At 44.5% G+C, this 15,000-nt stretch overlaps 2 protein-coding genes across 3 annotated transcripts in view; both read left to right on the top strand.

The window, feature by feature from the left end:
* gramd1c (GRAM domain containing 1c) overlaps positions 1-2,286 on the top strand; it is a 40,388-nt gene extending 38,102 nt beyond the window's left edge. Inside the window, exons 17-19 of the mRNA XM_063207474.1 lie at positions 268-387; positions 1,177-1,282; positions 1,873-2,286. Of these exons, the coding sequence (XP_063063544.1) occupies positions 268-387; positions 1,177-1,282; positions 1,873-1,941 (295 nt within the window). The 3' untranslated portion in view covers positions 1,942-2,286. The remainder of the gene's footprint in view (positions 1-267; positions 388-1,176; positions 1,283-1,872) is intronic.
* Positions 2,287-7,121: 4,835 nt separating this feature from the next.
* Positions 7,122-15,000, top strand: part of zdhhc23b (zinc finger DHHC-type palmitoyltransferase 23b) — a 14,210-nt gene continuing 6,331 nt past the window's right edge. Inside the window, exons 1-2 of one of the 2 annotated variants that reach the window (XM_063206270.1) lie at positions 7,122-7,364; positions 13,262-13,465. In XM_063206270.1, coding sequence (XP_063062340.1) covers positions 13,329-13,465 — 137 coding nt within the window. In that variant the 5' untranslated portion in view covers positions 7,122-7,364; positions 13,262-13,328. Of the gene's footprint in view, positions 7,413-13,261; positions 13,466-15,000 lie in introns of both variants that reach the window. The other variant, XM_063206269.1, reaches the window with a different exon arrangement.

Below are 15,000 nucleotides of genomic sequence, written 5' to 3'. Positions count from 1 at the left end.
ACACACACTTCATTAAAGCAATACTTTAACATTTCTGGAAAGAGGTTCATTTAACACCTCCCCTGTAGTTGAATAATTTTGAAGAGGTTTACCTTTCCCCTGTGCTTATAGCCATTCTCGTAGTCTGGTGATGTTACTGCTAGTTCCAAGCGAGCAGCTACCATCTGGGACCAGTTGGCCGATAATGATCATTGTTAGCTGACAGTAGAATTTGCATTGCCAGACTCTTTTTAATTGTGCGTGTGTGTGTGTGTGCGCGCGCTGTAGTCTGCTAGTGCTGACGGTGTTGAATCTGGGCCTGTTCTTCAAGCTGTGGGCCATGGAGGATGTGGCTCATCGCATGTACCTGAGCACCAAGCACCGCATGAGGGAGAGAGCTGAGGCCAGGTGAGAACCAGACGTAGACCCTGCCCTCCCTCTACATGACATCATGCTAAACCCACCCACCTACCATACAAGCTGTCACAGGCTGTCAGACTGATAGCCATTGGCAGGTCATAAGTGTCTTCTCTTAGAGTGGAGATGTTTTTGTTTTAATCAAAACCTGGGTTTTAAAGAATTGGCAGGCAATCGGAAACCATTGTAATACTGTATTGTTATTGACAATGTCCATCACATAACAGAATTTTAATTGTTAAAGCATCATTAATGGAATGACAAACATGACCCTCGATAAGGCCCTCGATAAGCTTGCCACGAGCCTGAAATACCGCATGCCACAGCGAGTAACCGACTGCACTTTCCGTTACTTGCTTTAAAAGCGGTAGATCAACATGCACAATACTGGCAGTATCATCCAGGGGGCAGAGAGAGAGCAGCAGCATTGCTATGCAGAAATTTGGAAAACAAAACAAAAAGGACTCCCCAGAGAAGGAGACGATCCTACCACTGCTCCTTCATTTGCACACTCCTTTATCAAAGTGGAACGGGGAAGTATAATGGCACCAATGGTTGTAATTTCGAACATTCTCAATGAGACGATCTTGAAAAGTTGCCACCATCGTCGTTTTCACCGGAAACACTTGCATGGAACTGTGCAGTGTTTTATAATATAATTATTATTATATAATATTTCTATATAGCATTGGTCCAGTCCTGGGTCTATATTGTATGTACAGTATACGTATATGTTTATATTATTATATTATGCATTATAATTATAATATATTGCTACAGTGTGGGTCCAGACCTGGGTCCTCGGCAGGCAACCGTCCACCGTGCACATGAGGACATGCACCTACTGCGCTCAGTACTGCAAGACTCTATAAACTTACTGGAACAGGTAACAAAACATGTGTTGCACACACTGCGCTCAGTTCCTCAAGACTCTTTTAACCTGCTAGAAAACACACACACACACACACACAGACACACACACAGACACACACACAGACACACACACAGACACACACACAGACACACACACACACACACACACAGACACACACACAGACACACACAGGTAACTCTACTAACCTGTTAGAGAACAGGTAAGCTTACCTAGCCCAGTAGATATCTACCTGCCTGCACTGTGGTGTTTGTTTCGTCTCCTGTTGCGCTATGGTGTTTGTTTCATCTCTTGCTTCTTGCTGGGGTGATATTGTGTGTCTTGAGGCTGAGTTTGTATGTATTGTATGTCCTGAGGTTCTCTGTGTGTGAGTAAGTGCAGTATTAGAAGTGCAGTCTTGTTAATTCTCTCTGCTCTGATCGTGCTATAGTGTATATTGTGTGGTGTGATGTAGACATATGGCATACAAGACAGGCATGTGCTGTTTTGAGCATTGTATTTTGTGTTGGCTGTGCTGTGTTGTATTGTGTGTTGTGTTTTGTATTGTGTTGTATTGACTGTGTTGTATTTACTGTCTCCTGTAGCTGCGGACCTCTCTGGTGGTGTTGCAGAGGAACTTCCAGGTACACAACAGGACCAATACTCACCTTTGACATTTGACACCTCTACAACAGGACCACTACTCACCTTTCACCTTTGACACCTCTACAACAGGACCACTACTCACCTTTGACCTATGACCCCTTTATAACAGGACCTCTACTCACCTATGACCTCCTCCCCATCCCCATGTTGACATACGGTACTTCCCCTCCTCCTTTGAAATGGTATCATCTGGAGCAGGATACACAGCAATGTTCTACACACTACACTACTACGACAGCAGGGCTACACTGCTAAGATGCCCTATCTGACATCTCCCTTTTTTAGCCATGACTCAATGTCCTGTGATCTGGCACCTGCAGCCCCTGCTAGCGTTCCCGTGGCGATGTGTATGACATCACATACACACCCCCCCCACCCCCATAATGTGCTCCTTCGCCCCCGCCCCTACTGCCATGTGTAGAGCGTAAAATTGTCACAATATGCTATGACCCTCCCCCCTTTGTCCTAGAGGGTTGGGGTGTTGGTAGCTTGTGTGCTTTCTCTGCATCTCTGCCATAGCTCTCTCTGAGGATTCACCTGGCTATCATGATGCAAGCACACAGGAAGCATCGCTATGGAGACACAGACTCAGGAAACATTGCTATAGAGATGTCTCCTCAGAGGTATAGGTCACTGTAATGACTGTCTCTGGGCGTTCTTATTCCCCCGCCTCCCTCCCTCCCAATCAGGTGTCAGGTGGCTGAAGATTTCTGTTCTCTCTCTCTCTTTCTCTCTCTCTCTCTCTCTCTCTCTCTCTCTCTCTCTCTCTCTCTCTCTCTCTCTCTCTCTCTCTCTCTCTCTCTCTCTCTCTCTCTCTCTCTCTCTCTCTCTCTGTACCCAGGAGTGTACAGGGAGTGAATGGAAACAGATAAGCAGGAAGTTGTGATGTTTTCCTCAGTTTGTTGTTTTGGTAATTGCAGACACTAAATCACAGTGAGGGCTCTGCTTGGGTCATTGAGGACTCAACTTACACTGTTGAGCCATGTGAGTCCCTTGTGAGGTCCTTTTCCTCTCATTTGTCTTCCTGTGATGCATTTGAGCGCTACTCATGAAGCTCTCCATTTGATTTTTGGATTTCTGGGTTGTGACACGCATATGAATGTTTCTTTCGGTTGTGCTCGTATATCTACTTATCGATACATTTCTATATCGATACCATTGCTGCATTTTGATGTTTTAAAACATGTTTACGAGCTGAGCTGAGTGCCTCACCCGCTGTGCTGAAGCACCATTTATTTCCCCCGTATCAAAGTGCACTTAAGCTGTGATGCAAACGACCCTATGATCTCAGCTGTGACACTATGATCTTCAGCTGTGACAGTATGACATTTTTGCACATGTTGGTATAATGCCATTTTATTTTAATTTGTGCTGTTTTTTATATTTTAACCTTCATGTCTTAGTAATCTTAATATATTTACCTATGTAATAACGTGATGTTTATTTTATGATTAATGAGTTGTGTATGTAGGCCTACAGTTAATATAACTGTGGCATTAACCCAAATCCAAACAGCGTCATGCTAACTATGCTAACAGCATCACGCGTATCCACCACAGACCAATATTAAACTAGACTGGAAGTGGGCATTTCTAAGCAGTAGCAGAAAATCTGACTCGGCAGCACCATCCTACCCCAAACTATCTTTGCTGTGGGCCATTGAAATGCATACGATTTCAAACTGTGAAACAAAGTTATCAAAGCGGATTTCAATAATTTCCAGTAAGATTTTCACAAGTCATTACATGTACATTATCACTCAAGAAAAATAATTAACCTCAATACCCAGAAACTCAGACACTGTTTTGCTTGCAGCTTATGCAGTTTTGCAGTTTCATATTGGATTGTCATGCATATGCGTAGACAATTTATTTGTTACTTTACTTAAAGTTAAGGTCAGGAGATTGTTTACATTGCCTGTATTTTTAAACGGGCGACTGCTTCTACCAGCTTTTTTCCTGAAGACGCTATGGTATAGTAACAACACGAGCATGACGACATAACGTTCTACGCGAGTCTGTGGTAAGATGGCGATCGCAAATCCGACAATCACGAGACCCACTTCCAGTCTAGTTTAATGTAGGTCTGTGGTATCCACTACCAGCATCATCTCAGGGACCACTCAGATGGAATTGTATAAAATATTTTTAGTTTTACTTTTTTTGTGGGAAAAATAACTTTTTTCACCTTTTGAATGTTTATCTATTAAAGGTATGACCATACATGGTAGTTTCCTACTTTTCATACATTTTCATATCTTGGGTTTGGAAAATTAAACTGGTAGTCATCAGCAGACTTGTAGGCTACAATTTGGGTAAACAGAACTGCAAAATGACTACACCACGTTCCACATTATTATGCAACTGACATTTTTCGCTGTTTCCCCAAATAATCAATGCAAATGACAGTCGTCATAATTTTCAAGTCATTCGCCATTAGAGTACAATTAAAACGTTTTTGAATGAACCTTCCAATGATAACGGTATTTTTTAAGTAATAAAAAACTTAAAATGCTCTGTTCCACATTATTACGCAAAGTAGTTTTGTAGTGTTGTAATCCAAATTTCTTTCTTTGTTTCCCATTTACATCAACACAGTTGGATTTTTGTACCTTCTAAATTACATTTCAATGTTCAATACTTGATGATAACCTCTTTGTCTTAGTAACTGGAATGCTGCCTTTAACATTGAAGTCAATGGCAGGACATTTCATGGGAGTTATGGAAGCCCAGATATCCTTGATGCTTTGCTCTCAACTGTTTTTGTTTGTTTGGTCTGGTGACCCACACTTCACTCTTCAATATACCCATAGATTTCCATGCCACGTTTAGGTGCTTTGGTGGTATCGACATTTTAACTCACCAGACATAAAACCCCATTGAAAATGAATGGGATGTTATGTCTGGTGAGTTAGAATGTCATCATCTCCAAAGCACCTAAACGTGGCATGGAAATCTACGGGTATATTGAAGAGTGAAGTGTGGGTCACCCGACCAAACAAACAAAAACAGCTGAGATCAAAGCAGCAAGGATATGTGGGCTTCCATAACTACCATGCAATTCCATCACTTCAATATTAAATGCAGCATTCCAGTTACAGCTTATAGCAAAGTTTTGAACATTGAAATGTATTGAAGGTACCAAATGCCAACTGTTTTGATGTAAATGGGAAAAAAAGAAAGAAATTTGGATTACAACACTACAAAACTGTTTTGCGTAATTAATTGGAACAGAGCATTTTGGGCATTTTAAGTTTTTTATTATTTTAAAAAATACCGATGTCATTGGAAGGTTCATTCAAAAACGTTTAAAATGGTACTCTAATGGCTGATGACTTGAAAAATATGACGACTGTCATTTCTATTGATTATTTGGGAAAACGGCAAAAAATGTCATTTGCGTAATAATGTGGAACGCGGTGTATGTAACGACACTTAAGCTTATATATAATTATTATGGACTACAAAGGGATGATTATGACACAATAGTTTTTCATACTGCGAGTAAAGTAAAGTGTTCTTGTTAATCGGTCTGGTAACTGTTAAACCCCAGGTCCTGCATACCAGTGGGGCAGGGTTTGGTTTGGGTGCACTGTGCAGTGTCTCAAATGGTGCACATGTGTCAGTCAGTGCACTGACGTTTAGTGCATAGTACACACAGGTCTTTAGTGTATAGTAGTAGAGTAGAGTAACATTTATTAATCCCAAAGAAAATTTAGGTGTCTAGTAGCATGCATACAAATTGTATCATGTCAAGGGAAAGTTTGAATTTGCAGTGTGGGTGCCCTACCCACTGGAACATAGTCCCTTAAGTGCACAAGTGCGCCATTTTTGACACCGCACTGGTATTGATGTCAGGTTATACTGGTATTGCTGGCATTGGTGTGGTATGTGGGTATATCTGTCTTGGGATGGACTTTACGACCAGCGGAAAAGATTCTATTTCCCAAGTTGGACGGTTGCCTTTATCTTCTTAATAAACTGTAAAGATTTGATGTAGATTTTGTTTTTAAATGAATGTGATTATTAAAGGGTATTAAAACATGGTGGTCATTTCATGGCTGTTTTTCTTTATACACTGTATTGTTTTACTACTGTTTGCTACTATTGTTAATGTGATTAATGCACACTAAGTAGGCCTAATCAATTATTCACTGCAGCCTTCTCAAGCGGTAACATATTCAAACATGATTAACAAACCTCAAGCACATTTGTGTCATCGTCCACTTTATTATTTATCAAAATCCTGAATATCTGATGGACATGTACGGACGATTTACCATACACTCAGAGGATCTGTGTAGCCTAAATAAGATTCTTCTAAATGGACTGTCCAGCTCAGTTGTTCAATAATTCATACCTGAAAGGGTTAAAGCTTCAGAGTTATTACAGGTTATGAGTTCAGTTCTGGGTGTGATTATTGCTGGTGTATTTATTACGCACTAAAACATAGTGCACAAGTGCACCATCTGAGACAGCATATGACAACAAGCAAGGCCCCCTCTCCTAAGATGATTTGTGGGCTTAGAAAGGCCTCATTCTTATGGGTTTGGGGGTTTGTCCCCCAAGACATTTTTTTTTAAAATACACTAGCTTAAAGTATACATTTTAAATAAGAAATATAATGTGCAGACCCAGCTTGGGCTTCAATTGGACGCCTGGGCCTGGGCCCGGTAAAGCCTGGACAGTAAGTGGGGTGCTGGGCCACTGGTGCCGTTGTGGGGGAGGAGAGTGGCACTCCAGTTCTGACCACCACGCACCGTTAACATCTGGGGAGTGGGGACCATACGCATACGGAGTGTCTCTCTGATAGCCCATGACACTCTGACACTGAGTTTCACTTAGAATTTATATGTGGTGTAGAAATAGATTTCCAAAAATAGCGAACAAATGTGATGAGCTAGACGGATAGGTCTGGGCTAAATGATGATGATGTGTGTTTTCCGCGTGGAAGATCCTGACTGTGACACCTTTAGGCCTAGGCCTGCCTACTAGAGGGGAAAATAATGTAGCAGTTGTTGTATGTTATGCCTTCCACCCTACACATCGTTGCAGCTGTGAGACGGTATAGCCAAGGCCACGCCTATGTTTTTCTGTAGAGGAGTTCAGAGAAGTTGGCGAGGGAGAGGAAAGGGTTAGTGTTGACGTCAGGTTACTGGAGGAAGCGTCTGCTAACCCTGAGCGCCTTTACTTGGTACACAGAACAGGCAGCAGCCAGACTTTAAAACACGAGCTACAGCTCAACCAGACGAGACGGCCGCGCTGCTTCAAACTTTAAACTATCAAATTAGGTGACCACCATGCTCTGCTCAGGTGAAGTGTCGTCAACATAGGCTGCTATAATTGCTCGCAATTCTGGAGAAAATGCAGAAAGAAAGAGGAATGCGACTGGATGAGTACAACAGGCAGACCGAACCTCAGTTTCACTAAAGGTGCGCAATTCAACCGACTGAGAACCTCACGGAGTGGCTGATGTGCGGGTATGTTGCATGCGTTAATTGGTGATTAACAGAAGTCACATTAACGGATAGCTTATAAATGTGCCCATAACGTCAGACTCATTAGGCTTGCCCGGTGTTCTATTCCCTTGTGCCGACTTCCCTGAAAGCAACGAGGAAGCGACTGATTCCGGGTGTACAAATGTAAATCTACTTAATATAATCTGGCTATGTTCGTACAAGTTAGCATGTGAAACGACAGTTTAATGTTTAAACCGCAAAGAAGTTGGTAGGCTATCAACTTTCAGAACGTTTCTAAACCTGGGTGATTTACAGCTAGTCCGACTTCATAGAAACATCCGGAACAGGCGCCCGCGCGGCTTGCACAGGGCGACGGAATGGAATGGATATTCCTTCTGGCGACAGATCTCGTTCAGCTCTGCTTGTCCAAAGCTTTAAATTAAAGTCGTCCTTGCTGTCAAAACAAGTCTATCACCTTCACATTCAGTAGGCCTACGCCTATCTATGCCTGTCAACTGTCAGTTTCGGTGCCAATTGCAACGTTTTATTGACTGCCTGTGATCCCCAGACTGCGCGTTTCATTGAATTATGCATTGGCACGTTCCCTGACCATGGCCGTAGCCAGCCATGTGAAGTAGCCGAGGTCCATGATGCGCGCGCAAAGCGCGCGCCGAAATTTTATTATTAATATAAAATATAAATTAAAAATGAATTCATAAAATAAATAAATATGGGCTACACAGGCTTATATATAGGGCCCTCCTCTATGAATGTATAGGCCTAATGTGAAATAGTAAATATGTAGACATGTATAATAATAAATATGTTGTAGTTTTCAGCCAACTCAGCCTATTCCCTTTGAATGGCTATGCTTTGGTATCATGCCTCTTTTATTATAAACAGCATCCTCCCAGTCAGTAAAGCCCTTTGTAAGGAAACTAAAGCTTGACCCTGAAGTTGCACAATAAGCTACATCCTCAGATGGCAAGTTGCTCAGCCATTCATATTTTTCTCCCAATGAAATTACACTTCAGCTGTTTTCCTCCAAAGATACAAGGATAGCTCTGTAGTGCAAACCACCTATTTTGGAGTAAACTTTTTTCTTCCTAGAGTCGCATCAAACGTTTTGTTTTTATTTACTTGTTATAGTTCTTCACAAGCGCAGAGGACAAAAGTCTTTCAACGAGAAAGAAAAGTAGCCTATCCTCCGCGCTCCTGAGCCATCTGATGCGTCACGGCTATGCAGACACAGTAGTCACGGGAGCCTCTTCAGGTGTGGATATTTTAGGCTACTACGATTGACTCTGACGAAGACGTGGCAACGTCGATAGTTTTGGCACTTGTCCAAATTAACAGGAAAATATCCACACCTGAAGATGTTCCGGTGACCTCCTCTGTCAGTGTTTATCACATGCTTTCCAATTTACAATCAATTACCTTTCACGGATATCCTGCTTTTACCTTTATGCAGCAACTGATGCAGCAGCCGGCCTTCTTAAAATAATGACTCAAATGGCTTTTTAAGACACCATAGCCTACTTGTTACGCATGAGCTTTATGTAGGCTATACAACGGTTGGCTTTCTGTCAGCGGAGATCTCATCAAGCGCGGGCTTTCTGATAGCGGAGATCTCATAATGGGCGCGTTCGTGACGGCACATTACTGCGCAGGCTGCACACGCACACTTTGCCATTTCAATGCATTTTTCCAACCAGAAAGCATGGTAATTTTGCTTTGCGCAATGCTCTGTCATGAACGCGACCAAACACTTGCGATGTCGGCTGAGTTGCGTTCTCTCCCACGAGTCGCACCACTTGCGATATTAATCAATCTTGTTTACTCTCAAAAACAGAACACAAAGGCAAAACTAGAACACATAGCACATGGATGTTAACAACACAGTTTGCAAAGGACGCTTCACAAAGGTTTATAGATGTTTTTGTGTGTTTCAGTTGGTCATATTTGCCGTTAAAATAATAATAATAAAAAAAACCTCTCACGATAGGCGAGGTCCGGACCTCGGTAGCCTCAAATGTAACTACGGCCATGTCCCTGACACACCGTTTCCGATCACTGATCTAGGTGACAACAACAGGCGCATGTGTAGGCTACTGTACACCTTCCCAATGCCGCTCAACTCTGTATGGCCAGTAGTTCTAGCCTATAGTTCTAGTCGCCTATCACTAACTTCCTTGTCGCCAGGCGCTGAAAGTGCCGAGCGACTTGAGAGTGGCGAAGTGACTCCAAGTGCCGCCGATTGCCAGCTGAGAGAAGCAGTAGGCTAGTCTAGATCGCTGCCTGTCCGGTAGTGTTTTATTGCACAGTTTAAGCCTTGGTCTTGACGACCAAACATTTATAGATTTGCCATTTGGCTATCGGTTGGATTAAAGCGAGTCTTCCTGAGTAGCGCGAGGCTGAGTTGGCACATCCGCCTTCAGACCACCACTAGACCCCCTTCTTATTTGCTGCCTTCCCGAAGACAAAGAGCGCAACGGCACCCCGCATCGCATATTGTAGCATAAATGACCATGTAACATCCTATAACGAATTGCAGTCCTCTCGCCTCTGTGCAGGGCAGTCTTCTGACACACCATGCAATACCACCAGCAGCAGCCAGTCGGTACCAGAAGGCGCCGCGGTCAGATAATTGTCCAGCTGTGCTTTTTGCGGAGCGGAGTTCTTGACACACACACGCACGCACGCACAGAGATTCTATTTATCGCTCTCCATTTCCGCTGTTATTGATCAGTGTAGTGTGTTTTACTCTACCCCAAGCGATGTAGTCTAATGTATGTAGTAGGCCTAAGTGTTTACACTGACCTCACCTGACACACAAGCGTTATTTAGGCTACTAAAGGGTACTCGCACACCATGTCGTCCACACACACACACACACACACACAAACACACACACACCACAGGATTAATAAAAGTACTCTACTCTACCACTCTACACACACACACACACACACACACACACACAAACACACACACACCACAGGATTAATAAAAGTACTCTACTCTACCACTCTACACACACACACACACACACACACACGAGTAATTGTGTTGCGATGTCTAAACTGGGCAGTGTAAATGTGACTGGTGATGTGTGAAGTGAGGCATGTGATATCGCCTGTACCGCTGGCATTTAGGTTGGCATGCATGGCATGCGGTCCATCCTATAGACCAGTGGTTTTCAAAGTGGGGCCGGGGACACCTGGGGGCCGCGAGGGGGTGTGGCAGCAAGTTTTAAGAAAAGGTATTGCAAAATAACTAATGATTGAATAAATTGAATTTTGATGTACACCAAAATAAGCCAAATATAAGCCAAACAATGTACCTTTTAGTCTGCATTATAATAATCTATTGCATGTCTGAACATCGTTATTTTTATTTATCCCAGTGGGGCCCTTACTCACAGACCTAGACTATGATTGTGAAAGGGGGCGCTGTGCACAGAAAAAAAAATAGTGTGGCACAATCCATGTTAGGGGGGCCTTGGCTGTAATGAACCGGTATAGTATAGCGGACCTTGTCATGGCATGGCATGTCATGGGTTTGGCAACCCCTGCTATAGATGCATCATGGCATATGATCCATCCTATGGACAGTTCCTCAGTGACTGTAGCGAAGGGGAGTAGAGTTGCCCAGCAGGGACTCGAACCCGGACCTTATGGGGTAATAAATTGGGGCTCTGACAGCTACACCAAAGAGCCAGGCTCATTGGCATGACAGTCAGAACACACCCACAACCCTAGTGATGGTCACTCGACCACACTGCCTTCCCCTTTGGAAATCACACCCGTGCGCTTCACACACTCATGGTGTCCCTCACGCAACTGCCCATCATGCGTCTCCCATCCAGTGTGCCACATCATCAATATTTCACCGATCACTGGGGTCCCTCACATGGAATTACTGCTTACACAATGGGTATGCTTCCAATGGCCTCACGGTAGCCATCCCACTTCTGACACCGTTTGTAGCGAAGGGGAGTAGAGCGTCCCAGCCGGGACTCGAACCCAGACCTTCTGGATTAGTAAACTGGGGCTCTGACCGCTACACCAAAGAGCCAGGCTCGTTGGTGTGACAGTCAGAACACACCCACACAACCCTAGTGATGGTCACTCCATCACAGACTCTCTGAGGGGAGTTATCCGAGAGTCATCTAAACTCTCCCCCTATTGCATTATATTACACTTAGCTGACACATTATCCAAAGCGACCTACAGTAATTTTAAGTAAAAGGCTACAGTCATCTCTTAAACCACTAGGCCACAGCTGGCCATAACTCAGAGGTCGCTGATGTGTTCTCTGCTTGCTCTGGCATCACCTGTCCTCTGCTTCTCCTCTCCTCGCCTCTCCTCTCCTCTTAACACTCCCCCTCTCTAACCTCCTCCCCTCTCCTCTCCTCTGCTGTCCTCCCCTCTCCTCAACTCTTGTCTGCTGTCCTCTCAAATGTGCTCCTACCCTCTCCTCTCGCCTCCATCTCCTCCCTCTCTTCTCCCCCTCTCCTATTCACAACTTTTGGACTGCTCTGCTCTGTACTGTGTTTCAAGTCATGCCAAGCAGGTCAGGGTGGTGTGCGGCAGGTGCAGGGGGTACTTGTGTAACTTGTGTCATCTTTGATATTTAAAGAGTGGCATGACTGGCATCGAGTTCATGATATGAACACACAACTTATTTTCTCAGCTTATTGTCACTCACCTCTCTCTGCCCCCCCCCCCCGCCCTCTCTCCCCTCCCATATTCTTATCATCTGATATCACCTCATAACCAGTACCCACCAACCCCCTGCTTTCTGCCAGGCCTTGCCAAGAAGGCCAAGGTTGTCTTTCTTTGGCAGGTGGAGGGGGCGGCATACAGGATGTGCATGTGTGGTATTCAGGCTGGCATGGGGTAACATACAGTATGTGCACGTGTGGCATGTAGTTCACCATACAGTGTATATTGTCTCTTTTTGTCTCTTCTGGTCTGTTGGCACAGTCAGTGTGCTGTGTGAGCTTTAGAATCTCTTGCCCAGGTGCCCAGAGTCTACACTTTGCATTTTTTGCAGATGAGGTGCGCTGAATGAGACAGTACTACAATAGCTCTGGTGTCATCAGAACCTCCTATTCACTTGCAGGCCCTGAGTCACCTTATTGACCTTCTCACAGGTGTACTGAGTGACCAATTTCTCCTCTCTTCACTTCACTCGTTTCATCTGCATGTGTCCCTAGCCTCAGTTGGTAGAAGAGCCTGTGAGGCAACCAGAAGGTTGCAAGTTAAAGCCCCACTCTGCCTGACTCCCACGGATGTGTCCTTGAGCAAGATGCTTAACCCCAACACACACACTAATGGGTCAAAGTGGGTTGTAAGTTAGTCTTTCCTACCAGTCAAACTGAAATTTCACCAGCATTTGGCCAGTTGGCTGGTGTTAATTTAGAGCCCTGCCTACATACAGAAGACATTACACACATCATTCCACATATATTAACCATATGTAGCTGAGGTTGGTGATAAGTAGGCCTATGTATAATAGTGTAACAATGATTTATCACATGTTCCTCAGCGAAGTGGCACAGAGCAGCCAAGAAACAAAAGTGATGAAGTGTTCAAAAAAGTGTCAAGGAGTGTCAAAAGTCACTCACTGTGCATATTCCAAGAGAACAAATGTGTGAGGCATACGCACATGTAAAGGTCTTTGAGTGCACGAAGTAGTGGAAAAGTGCTATATAAAGGCAGTTCATTTACCATGTTATTTTCATTCTACTCTGCTCCTTTCATCCCACAAATCAGTCATGAGGCGCGGTATCCATAAACCTCCGGAGCTGGACAACCCACTCTGCTGCCATATCTCCTCACCACTCTACTCTCCTCTTCCTTCAGGTGTCCTGAGCAGGGTGGAGGAAGACGATAGTAGACTGGAGGTGGGACTACACAGGGTCCAGTAGTCATGAGGCGCGGTGTCCATAAACCACCAGAGCCGGACGATCCGCTCTGCTGTTGCGAGTATGTGGACAGGAAGGGGGGGCGGAGCCACGTGGCGGCATGCTGCTGCGACTGCCAGGAGCTGGATGAGGCCTGCGACAGGTGAGGTCGCCTCAAGGTCAATAGGTCTGCCCTTCTCAGGCAAAGTGCAGTAACTTCGCCAACATTTAAACTGAAAAAATACCTTGATATAAGGTTAGATATTGCAGTTACTGCAAATTTGACAAGCAATACCTTTAAAACGGGACATATTTGGACCATAAAGCCTTGTCACAAGATGAAGAAGGTGTCATAAAGACGATTTGCAGTCTTAACTCAATTTTAACAAAATAATATTTTGTAGTTACTGCACTGAGGTGACAAGGTCACAAAGTCATACCACAAGCTGCATACATACGTACTGCAGGCCAGCAGAGACTCCAGCTGCACAGGCATTCTACGTAGTACATAGGTATGTTGCTACATGGTACATAGGCCTGGGACTGTCACGAGTTGGATGAGGCCTGCGACATGTGAGGTCAACAGATCATGGCAGATTAGATACCGTAGGGCAGTGTTTTTCAACAATGGGGGCAAGACCCCATATGGGGTCTCTTGGAATTCAAGTGAAATGTTTGATAGTTTCATAAATATCTATAGATATAATAGTCTACATGTTAGATCAGTCGTGGGTTTTTTTTGCGAAAAAATGTGTATGGGGTGCCCAGAAACTTGGGATGGCAAAATGGGGTCCAGAGACAAAAAAGGTTGGGAAACACTGCTGTTGGGCCAGCCTACACACCTGCTGCCACTGCCTTGAGTGGGATGAGGAATATCAGACGAGTGAACGTTGTGGAGCTCCATTCAAGTGAACGGCACATTCTACAGAATGGAGACGAGTCATGCAATACAGCTCCATTCCCACCGGTCCTAGTCTCATTATCCGACCACCAGGCGTCTCGAATATAGAAAGTGTGTGTGTGTGTGTGTGTGTGTGTGTGTGTGTGTGTGTGTGTGTGTGTGTGTGTGTGTGTGTGTGTGTGTGTGTGTGTGTGTGTGTGTGTGTGTGTGTGTGTGTGTGTGTGTGTGTGTGTGTGTGTGGTCGAATATAGAAAGGGTGTCATGCTGTTTAAAGTTCACTGTGAGACGAGGGGCATTCTTTGACATTCAAGGCATTAGCATGAGGATGTGACACATGTAGAGAACAGCCCGCTTATCTGAAGGACATAGTAAGGCTGTATGTTCCTACCAGAGAGCTATGCCCCAACAACACAAACTGTCTAGCCGTGCCTCCTGCTCGCTCTATACGATCCCAGTCAAGATTGTACTCTGTCATTGTCCCCCAGTTGTGGAAGAAAATTCCAGGGGAAAGACTAGGTCATCTCTCTCAACCTTCAAGGAGCAAGTAAAGACTCTTGTCTTTCGTGACTATTTACTGCACTAGTGCCTGAGCAAGCCCAGACCTGGGTCGACTGTCTACAGCATGTTGTGTGGGAGTGTGTACTCTAATTCACCCTGTGCTAATGTACTCCTCTCCCTCTCCCTCTCCCTCTCCTCTCCTCTCCTCTCCTCTCCTCTCCTCTCCTCTCCTCTCCTCTCCTCTCCATCTCCTCACCTTCTCCTCTCCATCTCCGTACCTTCTCCTCTCCCTCTCCATC

The sequence above is a fragment of the Engraulis encrasicolus genome, chromosome 9 (genome assembly GCF_034702125.1).
Source record: "Engraulis encrasicolus isolate BLACKSEA-1 chromosome 9, IST_EnEncr_1.0, whole genome shotgun sequence".
Classification (NCBI taxonomy): domain Eukaryota; kingdom Metazoa; phylum Chordata; class Actinopteri; order Clupeiformes; family Engraulidae; genus Engraulis; species Engraulis encrasicolus.
The sequence above is the reverse complement of the archived record's forward strand: the minus strand, read 5'-3'. Positions and strand labels throughout refer to the sequence as shown.